This window comes from Equus quagga, chromosome 20, assembly GCF_021613505.1.
Source record: "Equus quagga isolate Etosha38 chromosome 20, UCLA_HA_Equagga_1.0, whole genome shotgun sequence".
Classification (NCBI taxonomy): Eukaryota; Metazoa; Chordata; class Mammalia; order Perissodactyla; family Equidae; genus Equus; species Equus quagga.
Genome location: NC_060286.1, coordinates 15918794 through 15932148, shown reverse-complemented (window position 1 = coordinate 15932148; position 13355 = coordinate 15918794). Strand labels below are relative to the sequence as shown.

The 13355-nt window shown below is 34.7% G+C and overlaps 1 protein-coding gene across 6 annotated transcripts in view; it reads right to left on the bottom strand.

Annotated features, from left to right (window-relative positions):
- The window catches only part of PCNX1 (pecanex 1), a 170712-nt gene that overhangs the window by 33150 nt on the left and 124207 nt on the right, over nucleotides 1-13355 (bottom strand). For all 6 annotated transcript variants that reach the window (XM_046647811.1, XM_046647814.1, XM_046647813.1 and 3 more), the window contains 7 exons: nucleotides 12673-12823; nucleotides 10128-10269; nucleotides 9225-9402; nucleotides 6613-6721; nucleotides 5657-5786; nucleotides 2558-2616; nucleotides 601-816 (listed from right to left, as the gene is read on the bottom strand). In XM_046647811.1, the coding sequence (XP_046503767.1) occupies nucleotides 601-816; nucleotides 2558-2616; nucleotides 5657-5786; nucleotides 6613-6721; nucleotides 9225-9402; nucleotides 10128-10269; nucleotides 12673-12823 (985 nt within the window). The remainder of the gene's footprint in view (nucleotides 1-600; nucleotides 817-2557; nucleotides 2617-5656; nucleotides 5787-6612; nucleotides 6722-9224; nucleotides 9403-10127; nucleotides 10270-12672; nucleotides 12824-13355) is intronic.

Sequence of the window (13355 nt, the reverse complement as noted above, 5' to 3'; positions counted from 1 at the left end):
AGTAGGGGAAAAGGAGTAATTGCTTAATGGATGAGGGGTTTTATTTTGTGGTGATGAAAATGCTTTGGAATAGACAGAGGTGGTGGTAGCACAACACTGTCAATGTACTAAAAGCCACCGACTTGTTCACTTTAAAATTGTTAATTTGATGTCACATGAATTTCACCTCAATAAAAAAGAAATTGTTGAGGACAAACGCATGGTGTCTATATGAAAATAACTTGGGCAGCTACTCTCTGCCTCACACAAAAACACAGCATTTACTGCTACCAGCCATCTAACAAATATATGCAGCTGGTCACAAAAAGAGACTGACAAGAGAGCAAGCGCAGAACAACAAAAGTTCAACATCGCTAAGAAAACAAGTCAATTATACACTAATGACACTACCTTTATATATACAGCATACCATAAAAATTATTCTTCTCTGAATGTGAAGTTTGGGAAAAAATCTAATAATTACTCTTTAATAACTTTTCTCATTTCACAATTCTAAAGACTAAGGATCTAATTTTATGATAACTTTTGATTTGAAATGTAAATACACAAAACTTAGATGTCACAGGAGTATGTTATAAAAATAAAAAGCGAATGTCTTACCTCTGAATTCAAGTCCCCGCAGCTGGAAAGTGACCAGCCCATTGCCTATCTCTATAAGGTGCACTAATGCATTGAGGTAGTCAGAGGCGAGAATGAAACAGTCGCCCGTACTGTAGTTGCCCCACCGGCCCAGGAGCAAATCACCACAGAGACTGTGTTGTAGGGATCTGGTTAAATGTTCATAAAAGATGGAATTCAGATTGTTGTCATCTGATCCTATAAGAAGGGATCAAAAAAAAGTTAAATTTTACCCTAAGTACCCTTTATATCAACAAACAAGACTGTTAAAAATATTAAAACTAATTTCCAGTTAGGGTTGTATCTGCAGTTTTTTGACAAGGAAACTAACAGTCATACTCTTACAATTTCTATATAAAAACGAAATACAGGGTAATGGGAAAAGTTCAGAATTTGGAGTTAGACGTCACATAACCTCTCTGACTCTCTGGTTCCCGTCCATAAAATGTGGGAATTAGATTAGATGAAAGCTAACGTCTTTTCCACCTCTTGAACAGTCCAGGATCTTTTCTATTTCTGTTCAATGAACCACGTCTTTTAATTAAAACCAAGCAAGAGAAATGAAAAAGATAAGAGAAATTCAACTAGAACAAAAAGATATACCATATACCAGTAAAGGAAGTGGATAAAGCAATACAAGATTTGAACAAACGAGACAGCCCAAAACAAAGAGGAGACAGTCAGTCAAAAAAACACTGTATATTGAGATGGCTAAAGCTAGCTTAATAGAAATAAACTGTATATACAGGCACAGCAGCAAAGGACCTACATAACTTATTAGAGTCATTCTTAAGAAAAAAATTAGGATACAACAAAACCCAGTAAGTGAAATGATCATCTTTAGCAGCAACCCATCCAAGGCAATAATCTCTAAATGGGTGCCCAAAGCACAGCACTGGAGAGTGGCAAAATATACAATGCTTAATAATTATTTTAAACTCAGCCTAACTAATAATAAAACAAAGAAAGGAGAACTCCAGACTCTAACTTCAATAAAATGGTCACATCTAATGCTCTGTCCGCCCATACAAAAGCATGCATATTAATTCAGAACATGGTCTTTTTGATATGTGGGATGGCATCAACAACATCGTGAAAATTCTAAGCCTCTTACAAGAATATACCAGAGCTGAGATGGTTGTTCTATCTACCAGAACATGATAATGACAGTCAATAATATCAAGTAACTAGTCTTCCTTAAAACAATTTTATTATTATGAATCAATCTGGTGACAGTTTCTCAAGTAGACAGAGCATTTGAAGGAATCTGCAAGTCAAATGGATACAAATAGTCCAGTCTATTTGGGGGGTGATATTTCTTCCAGTGAAGTAACACTGTAATTCCGGTTGATGTGTTAAATCTCTTATGGTGGGGGCAGTGAGATTCACCCTCTCTGTGTCAGATTACTATGGGCAGGCCAAAAAAAGGATATTTCCCAAATGACAAAACTAAGAACCAGACTTTAGGTACAGTAACACCACCAAAACGCCACCCACTGAAGCACTATCTTGAGAGACTATTTGGCCTCCCCACGTCATCTCTGTATACAATAAACTAAATGAAATGAAATTAATATTTACCTAAGCAGTTGGGGAAGGGGGGAAGCAAACATACTAATAACACATATTGGTCAGACTGCACACTCTTCAACACACCTCACCAGTTTTTACTTTAACTGTGTTCCGTTTTTTAACAGTCTTCTGAGTGGCATTTTTTTATTCCTACCAGCACTCTTAAAATGTGTTTTATAAAAGATGACATATAAGTTGTAGATACTTTAATTCACATATTTGTTGCCAAAGAGAAACAAAATAAAACAAAGGATATTTAGTTGTTAAAAAATGAGCATTTGGAACCATAAAGGATCCCCAACAAGTTGGGAGTGAAATATATATAACAAATTCCTTAGACTTGCTTCTTTACTCACAGAGCTATTACCTGGATTTCTATCAAGCTGGGAAGCCAATCTGGTGTTTGAATGATCCACTCGTTTTGTGCTGAAGAGGGCAAAACAAAACATTTTTAGTATCCATTTTTATTTTTTAAAAATGTCTAATAATTAAAAGGGAGAACACTATGCAATATAGATGAAATAAATATTATCACTTTATGAATATCTCTGAGAAAAATCTTTGATTAGCATATTGATAAAACTCCTCAGTAGCATAATTTTAGGGGTAAGGTGTTTAATTTTACTCTCCCACCTCTATCTTACATAAACACAGCAGTTATTTCCTAACTGGTGTTTCACTAAACAGCGTGTAGAAAGACATTAATAAGTCTAATGCCAAAAAAAAAATTATCAGATTGAAAAAATGCATGCTGTATACAGTTCTTAGAAATACACAGCCCATGAAAGATTCTTTGCAAAGGGGAGATACATCTATTAATGCCCGGTGGTACTGTGTTCTTTAGAACAGTGGTTCCCAAAAAGTGATCTACAGAACCCAGAGCAGGTGACTCAAGATCCTTTCAGGGAGTTTTCCAGATCAAAACTATTTTCATTGCAACAGTGAGCTGTTTGCTTTTTTTCACTATGTTGACAATTGCACTGATGGTGCAAAAGCGATGGTGGGTAAGACTACTGGTGCTTTAACATGAATCAAGGCAATAGCATCAAACCGCACTATTTTTCACTGCCAAACATGTGCAAGAAAAAATAAATAAAAATTCAAGTTTCACTTAAAAATGCCCTTAATGAAGCAATAAAGAACATTAATTTTATTAAATTGCAGCCCCTCAGAACAGGTCTAATATTATGTGTAGCAGAACACCCAGGAAGCACTTCTGTTGCATTCTGAAGTGGGATGGTTGTCTCAAGGGAAAACATCTGTGCAATTGTTTGAAGTGTAAGCTGCGCTAGCTACTTTCTTTCACAGAACACCATTTTTAATGAACGGCTGAGTAAACTATGATTATTCAGACTTGGGCATTAGACAGATAGTTCTCAAAAATGAAGAAAGCGAGCCTGTTATTTCAAGGAAAAGAACTGACAACGATATCTGTTGCCAATAATAATATTCAAGTTTTCAAGCAAAATTTCAAATTATGGAAAACTTCCGTCTACACCACCATGAGCGTGATAGCTTCCCAATACTTTAACACTTTTCTGTTGAGACTGGTGGTGATATGAATGAATACTTTTAAGAAAATATTGTATAATGAAATGTGTCAAAATTTGGAAGATCTACATTACTCAGTGAACCAGTATTTTCCAAATGATTGATAAATGTTATAAGATTGCACAGGTATAGGTATATACATGGGTAAAAGATACATTCAAAGCTTAGGACGTATCAATGGATTTTGATGTAACACCGTTCCAAAATTCTATGGATATGGTGTTAGATTCCACATTGCAACCAATCTTTAGGAAACTACTATTTGTCGACTTTTAGTGAAAGATCAAAGAATATCCACAATTGTCTAAAAAAGCTATTAAAATCTTTCTTTTCCAACTATATGTCTGTGTGAGGCCATATTTTCTTCAATACTTCAACCAAAACATCATAATGCAACAACAAATTCAATGCAGAAGATATGAGAACCAGGCATCTTTTATTAAGCCGGACATTAAAGACATTTATAAAACTATAAAAACAATGACACTTCCTACTGATTTTTTTGATGGGATGGGAAATATAGTTATTTTCATTACTAATATGCTATTTCTTACTAATTTTTTTTTGGTGAGATGAGAAATATAGTTATTTTCATTACAAAAATATTATGTTAACATGCAATAAGTTTATTGTTGCTATTTTTAAATTAATAAACATTTAAGATTTTGAGTTTTGATTTCTAATACAGTAAACATTCGTAGATAAAATCCATATCAATAAAAACTCTTTGGAGGCTAGAATAATTTTTACAATTGTAAAGGATTTCTAAGACCAGAAAGCTTAAGAACTGCTGCCATACACATTATTTTGGACTAAATTTAACTTGACCCAGAAGAATAAGATATAAATAACACTGAAACTCACCAAAAAGGGAAACACTATAAGTGGTTTTATATCAAAGACCAGAGCAACAAAAGTTTCAAATCCACAAGCTAGTTAAGGTGAGACTACCACTCCACCCATTACAGGTGCCAATGTGTGAAAGCGTACAGAGAAATGCAGTCATGGAGATGGCTGGTAGAATTATACATCAGTACAAGCTCTTTCTGAATCAATATGCTAATACATATTAGAAGCCTTTAAAATATTTACGCTTCATGACACAGTAATTCCCCTTTTAAAAATTCTTTCTTAAATTTAAAAGAAAAATAAATTCGAAGAGATTACATACAAGAATAGTTTCTAGGCATCAGACTAAACAGCTGGCCTAAGGAACTAAGCCTAAGTGGAGAAAACACTATGTACAAAGATGGTCATTAAAAACTTATGCTCATGAAAACCCAAAAATAAGCTATAAAAAATTTAGCTCTAGAAATGGTTATTTCCAAGAAAATTATAACTAATTATGACTTATAATGATGTAACATTGTACAGCATAAAGTTTGAGTATTATTAACATGGAACAATTCTAATATCATTAAAAAAATAAAAACAAGTACATTCATCTAGAACTATGTTTAAAAAATCTTATAAATAGGGGCTGGCCCCGTGGCTGAGTGGTTAAGTTCTCGTGCTCTGCCTAGGAGGCCCAGGGTTTCGCTGGTTCCGATCCTGGGAGCGGACATGGTATGGCTCATCAAGCCATACTGAGGTGGCACCTTGCATGCCACAACTAGAAGCACCTACAAGTAAAATACACAACTACGTACTGGGGGGCTTTGGGGAGAAAAAGGAAAAATAAAACCCTAAAAAAAAAAAAAAATCTTATAAATAGAAAAAAAGGTAGAGAAAATAAAGAATTATTCTCTGACTCTCTAACTTTATATCATTTTGAAACTTTAAGAGTATTTATAAAATCTCAGCAAAATACTTCAACACAAAAAATCATTAACCATGAATTACTTATAATAATACTGTCAATAGTTTTCCTTGTAAAAAAGGTAAAAATTGGCTTTCAAATTTTAATTTTACTCACTTATAGTCTCTCTCCCAGAATTTCACAGGTCGAACATATGAAGTGATGAATATTGCACTTCCCAGAAAGGGGTTTAGCGGAGTAGAAAAGAAGGCCGACACAGCAGCCTGAACAAATAACATGGCTGAATCTAAGGGAAAATTGGTTAAGGACCTTAACATTCATCCAAGTGCGTGCGCACACACACACACACTCATCCAAGCGTGTGTGCACACACACACACACATCTGAGCATGTGCTCACACACACCAAGACATCTCAGAAACACACTGCCATGACAGCAATTAGAAAAATGAGGTTCATCAGGGATTACAGAAAGGGTGTCAGTGAACAGTCTAAGGGGGTAAAAGTGAAAGACACAGCCAGGCAAGTACAGCCTGGCATGATGCTTTGAAGGGAGCCAAATAAATATTTGCTAACATGTATTTGGTGAAAGTCCATATATCACTCTTGGGTAGAGATGCTTGGGTTTAACTTTCCAGAAGATAAAACTAAAATGTACAGATACAAAAAGTTTGCATTTCAACATTTATGCATTCCTAACCTGTATTTTTATTTAGAAAGTACTTTTAACAAATGATGAGAAGAGAAAATTTTGGATATAAAGTTTAGTTACAATCATGTTTATGAAAAATGGTTTTTATATTCATTAAAAATATATCTGAATATTTTGTATTTAGAAAATTCATGGACTTTAATATTCTCTTATGTAAACATAAAATTTTAAATAGGCATTACTTACTTATAAAACCTTAATACTTCTCTCATGTTCAGAGGATCTGCAAGCCGCAGATGTTAACACAAATTAAACAATCAAAATCAGTATAGGTGTAGACCCAAAGGACTGCGAATTTTTGATAATTTATCACACGGCAACCTATACTCTATGCCTGCAAACCAACCCTCTCATCAAGGATACCACTGCCTTTCTTATAAAACTTATCTTGGAAGGATACGGGGCACGGCAAAGGGCTGGGCGAAAGCATGGAAAGCAGAGCCCCATGTGATCTGCCAGGGGGCGACGTAGGTGTACACGAACCGCAGTTTATGAAGGAGTTCCCAGAGCTGCAGGAGGGAAGGGACAGTCAGCACAACAGCGCACCAGGCATGCGGAAATGCATTTTCTTCCTAAGAGGGAAACGGCTTGAAATTATCTGCCACGGGCCTAAAAGGAAAAGATGTATCAACTGCCCAAACACTGCATATCTTTTTAAGTAAAGACAGTTAGCTAATCTCTGGATTTGCGTTTCTCTCAAAAATTCTATGCCCTCTATTGGCTATTTTACTACTACTACAAGCAAAACAAAGAAAGGCAGAAAATCTAGACGTCTGCAAAGCTTAAGTAATACACATATATCTTTATTCTAAGACACAGTTTCCTCAAATTTTACTTTAGAAACTACATTTTAAATGCAACGTCAAAAGGAATTTGAAAGCAGCCAGGCAGGGGATAAAGTTGTAATACAGTTGTCACCGCCTAAAAATTTAGAAGTGTGTTAGGCAACTGTTCATAATCTCAACTGTTACTGTCAATGGAAACACAACACACATTTTAAACTTATTTAAATTAATATCTTTTTTGTTGTTGAACCTGGCTTCAACATGAAACAGAATAACTGTGTTTGCCCGACATTGCCTCTGCATGCTGGGCAACACAAGCCCAATTCTCAAAATGGATCACAGAATCTTAAATGCAAGAAGTTCTGACTTCTTTGGTGCCATGATCCAAGCACCAAACACCTCATATTTAAATCCTTTAGCTGATTTACAAATGAATCTATTTAACTTCCAATTTAAAAAAGAAATCACAACTTCAACCAACTGGAAAATGCAGATGCACCCCTGCACTCTCCCCATGACTCAAAATTACACTGGCAACCCTTGGCACTAACATGATCAGGATGACAGGAATAAAAGTAGCATATATATGATCAAGATGCCACTGCAACTGCTTAAAAGAGTGATTCAGAAAATGCTCCAGATTCTAAATATGAAACAGACTGTAATCAAACTTTGTAATACTGAAGAAAAAAAACGATATGCAATTACATGGATAAGTGGTTATTAAATCAGTAGTGCATCTTACAATGATATCTTAAAATAAAAAATATATCTAAAGAGATCTCTTGAATTACTTGCTTATTATCACTGTTAAGTTCTATGAAGTAACCATATAAAACCAAACTCCTTACGGGCAGAACCTTTTCTGTTTTGTTCACTGATGAAGCCTAAGCATATAGAACACTTCTGGAACATGATGTGCTCTCAAAAACAACTTGCTTAACAAATGAAAGTATTAAGAAAATCCAAACCAATGAGAGTTAAGTGTAGTGACTATTTCAAGGATTGTTTAGTTTATATTTTACTGCAACTTTCACTTTTTTCCAACAAATATAATAAGATGCAATACAATTTTCAATCTAAATACTTAAATTAGTGAGAAACCACATGCTTCTTTACACAAACAATTCTCTGATTAACTTTCTGGCTTCTTCTTTTGGTTAACCATGCTCACTAGAAGAGGAAATAAATGATAAAAATGCATGCAAATTAGTGATTGAACAAATACAATACTGCAGTATTTTAGAAGCTATTTAGCACAATGTTTTGAAATTGACTATCACTAAAACCTTGTTCAGATTAATGATTTTCCATTTGCACTGTTCCCATCCTAGGTCAGACCTCTATCACATCTAAATTACTGTCATCATCTCTTAAACTGTTCTCCATACCTTCAGGTTCTCTCTTCCCCAATTCATCTCAAATGTGGCTGACCAGGCTACCTTTCCTAAAATTGGGCTTTCATTGTGTTTTGTAGCTGCTCATATGCTTCAGCTCTCTGTAACCTATCAAATGGGATAATATATGTCAAAGTCCTTTGTATGTGGTCAGTGTCAACATGAAATCTAAGCTCTATGTAATTTACAAATAATCTGACTGCAGAACCTATTTCATTTAGAAAGGTAGTGTTGTTCAGCAACAAGTTTCTTGGAATGGGAGGAAGAAGACCCAGATTTACCATCTCATTTGTAAAAGAACTGAAAGCATCTATCTTGCGGGTGGGTAACACATTTTACAAGCATTCTGTAAACTTCAGAGTATTCTGCAAATGTCACCAAACTAATTTCTGATTGTTCCCACATGGCCTCACTACCCTCAGCATCTACCATCTTCATTCTCCTATCAGGTTATTTCCTCCCTCCATCTACCCAGCAGCCCATAGCCCAGTTCAACTATTATCATGGCTATTTCTAAAATTATTCAAAACCAAACACCCCTTTGGAAGATCCCATATATTTAAAAATATATTCTTATTAGTGTTTCTCTAATTTTTCCATATAGCTTAATCTTATCTTCCTAGCTATAGCAAGAAATATGTTTTTTATGGATCACAGTGATGCATTGTCGAAGAATTCTACTATGCTTCTAAATAACTGGTTGACTGAAGAAAGACATTACTTGAAAGATAATGAAGCAAGTGAAATGCAAGCATAATCCTCACTCAAGAGTAAACTACTTAGGGAGATACTTTTTACAGAGAAGGATATTCCTTGCAGGGCTAAATTACCTTATTGAAGAGGATGGACATGAAGAAGAGATCCAACAGCATGGTCTCTGAAAACGCTTCATAGTCAATTTTGAAAAAGAGCACAGTAAAGATGACTGTGACATACTGATACGTAGGGCTGCTAAAAGAGGATCGTAGCAACTTCAGACCAGCAATGGTGATCATTAAAGCACCTAATCTATAATATAAAGAAAGCATAACTCATCAACCAATGACTGAAAACTTTAGAAAATCCACTAACTTCAGAAAAATCACCACTTCACTTACAAAGCTCAAAGAACATATCAAATTTAAACTTCTTAAAATGATTTATATAACAAAACATATCTCATCCTAAAATAAACTATAATGTTCCCCTTTAATAATACGTATTACAATTCTTATCCCTTACATAAACAAGCATGCTTAAAGAGTTAAGTATTGCAATTTTGACAACTAGTTCTCCAGTTTCTCAATAATTCTATTGCTTTAACATTATCAGCATTCAGCACATGAAAAACAAATATTAACACTTACCCAACAACATGTACCTAGCCTAGTAAGTAGGCCTACAGGATGACTGTATAGGCAAGTGACCACCTATATGGTCTGATTTACACAGTACAAGGAAATAACCATCTCCCAAAGTTATCCTCTAATATTAAAAATTAACCTTATTTAATAAACGTTCTCTCATAAAATATCAGTTGACAGTGAGATGTCTGGAGTAGTGATTTGCCAAGAGCAGAAACAGATGTTCAGAAAAGGGAAGTCAAGGACAAAATTTCTTCTGAATTTTTTATCTTACAGTGCCTTGTACCAAAGAGACACTCAATGATTATTTGCTATTTGATCAATAACTTAGGACATTGTTTATGACAGCCTGCATTCGTCAAACTGAGATCAGAGGAGTACTGTACTTACTCTGTATCCAGTTTTTTTGGACTGGCAATTGTCTCTGCACTGTTACTAAGTTCACTGAGAACAACCAATGGATAGATGATATTCTTCTCCACAAAAAGAAGCCACACATGAAGTTTCTCAAACCACATCATAGTGGCTGCATCTAACAAGGAAAGAGAAGTCAGGATGACCACACCATCTAATGAACAAAATAGTTCGGCAATGTGATGAGAAAGAAAAATCTTACAACTCAAATTCACCTCTACTATAAATAAATAATTTAAGAAATCCAGTACTTCAAGGAATAGTCAACTTCTATGAATTTTTAGACACATCCAACTTTGCAACTTAGATGTGACTTAAATTGAGATGAATTTCATTTGAAACTTTAATTCTTGAAACTTCAGGTTTTAACCACAACCTTTTCTCATTTATGCCTATCACTTTTGGAGAAAAGGTTACTAAAGATTATTACACTGTCCCTTTCCCCATAAGTAAATAAATGATCTATTGAATTATCTGTCTTTAAAATCCCAAGATACATACATACACACACACACACAATCATGCATCACTTAACAATGGGGATATATTCTGAGAAATGTGTTAGGTGATTTCAACATTGTACAAACATCAGAGTGCACATACGCAAATCTAGATGGTATAGCCTACTACACACTTAGGCTATATGGTACTAATCTTACAGGACTACCATTGCATATGTGGTCTGTCATTGACTAAAATGTTGTTATGCGGCTCATGACTGTATATATATAAGACATGTATCCCAGGACAGAGATGAAAGGATGATATGTTTTGGATTCACACACTTCATAAGGGTCATTTTTATTGCTAATAACATTTTTTCCAATAATTTAATATTATTTCATTGGGGAAAGTGTCCAGGATAAACAAGTATTTAAAATAAAGTTCTCTGGCTATCTGAAGACAATGTCACCTGGCTTCAGGAAGTTCTTTAATGAATAATATTTTTCTCTCAGGTGTTAAAATCAGTAGAAGGGAAAAAAATCAACTTTGCTAATACTACTACTTTCAATAAGTCAAAAATTTTATGTAGAATCAAAATTTGTTAAAATTTAGATTAAATGTTTTAAGATCAAAAATAAACAATATGATCAATGATTTACTTTAATGAAAACTGCTCTTTAAAACAAACCCGATACACTTATTATTTATATATGAAAGCAACACTAATGGTCTACCATCAAAAAAATATCATTCCAGGTTATTTTCCTTATGGTAAGAATGGACCAGTACAGATTCTTATACAATTTTATGACATTTTCCCTTATTAAAAGAGCACATATTCTGTAAAAGGTCTTCACAGTGACATCAGTCTGATGTGACATTATTGCAATCTACACATTAGTGCTCCGGTGGCGTGCTTTGGTTAAGTGTGCACGTTCCGCTTCGGCAGCCTGGAGTTTGCCAGTTCAGATCCCAGGTGCGGACACGGCACTTGGCAAGCCATGCTGTGGTAGGCATCCCACATGTAAAGTAGAGGAAGATGGGCATGGAAGTTAGCTCAGGGCCAGTCTTCCTCAGCAAAAAGAGGAGGATTGGCAGCAGTTAGCTCAGGGCTAATCTTCCTCCCCCCCAAAAAAAATCAAACTGGTGATCAAGATTACAGAACCACAATGCTTTAAGCAATTTTGCTAAAAGGCCCAGGAAATTGGCTTTGAGAATGCAAAGTCAACTTCGATATAGAAAGCTTTCAAAAGCTTCAGAGTTCCCTAAAGAATTTATCTTCAAACAACTGAGGAATTTCCTCTCTACAGTAATTCACTAACTGAAGAAAAAGTTTGACGAAAAAATGTTGGCCTGTTTAATCAGTGGTATGTAATAAATGATTACATAGATAGGTACAACCTTTTATTATTTCTCTAAAATGAGGAAGTATAATATATTACAGGTCACGAGCCCAATGAACAAGGACTGAATATTTATAAGAAGAAAGAAAAGTCAGGTTTAAATTGGTAAGCAAGAAGCTTGCCAAGTGAACTAGCCTTCTGCCTCTTTTTGAGTCATTTTATACTTTATCCCAAATCTGAAGAAATAATAGCATTTATAAATGTTTTTAACTTCTTTTCACTTGATCAACTCTTTTAAATCCCTCTTCGGTAGAGACAGGAACAAAGACCTCTCTATCCCTCCTATGTTTTGAGTTAAAACTATTCCAAATAGAAGTTTTAAAGAGGATTAGGTTGCATGCATATGACAAGGAAAACTGAGGGAAAGTGTAGGGACTGGAAAGAGAAGTCACAGACATACACAGAAGGATTCATCAATGAGAGGTCGTGAAGAACAATTTGGAAGCAGTAAGTTTATTCTGTGGAAAGTTGGCATCACAGCACTCACATTTACACTTGAACTGAAACTAAAGCATCCTGCAAAAGGTCTGACTCATTACAGCTTCAAATCTGAGTATAAGAAACACAAGCTAAAGTGTTACTTGATGATACTTATTTTAACTGTCATCTGTCAAAAAAGTAAAAGAAAAAAATCCATAGTATTAAGAAGAAGAGTGTTCTTTGAAAATACTTACTTCGAACTTCATATTGATTATACTCCACTGTCTTCAGCAGAGGGTGAGAGAAACAGTGCCAGGGCAGCTGTTTTCTAACTTGGGGCAGTACGTAATGGTTTACAAAACCTACGAAGCCGACCAACGCATACAGCACATACTTGAGAGCAGGCTAAAAGAAGCATAAAGTTGAGAAAATTAAAAGTGATTCTGAGACCCATAAGAGAACTTCTAATTTGTCAGTTCCATTTTCCATTTGATAACGGAAAACAGCAAAATCAATTTTAGGTCTGAAAACTAAATATTTGTCTGAAGTTCACATTTCTATATTATGTAGTTTTTCTGATTAAATCAGCTATGAAAAGTTAGTGACTGTTTCTATATTACAGATATTTAAAAATGTGTTAACTACTTTCTTTGGTGTCTCACACTGTTGTGTAATTGAGAGTGGTCCGAGGTGTATTGCTTGCCGCTCCATGAAAGCTCTATATGACTTGCAGAGAGATGTATTAAATTGTTTCAACTAGCAGAGATAAAGGACATAAGCTAACTAAAAGTAAGTCGGAGTGAATAAAATGAGAAAAGAGCATTCATTTTTCATGCCTTCACGTGGTATACCATTAGAAGAGAGTTTTTATATATGATTAAATTTACAAAAGAGGAAAACAAGTACCATTACTTCAAACATTCAAATTAAAAGTCAT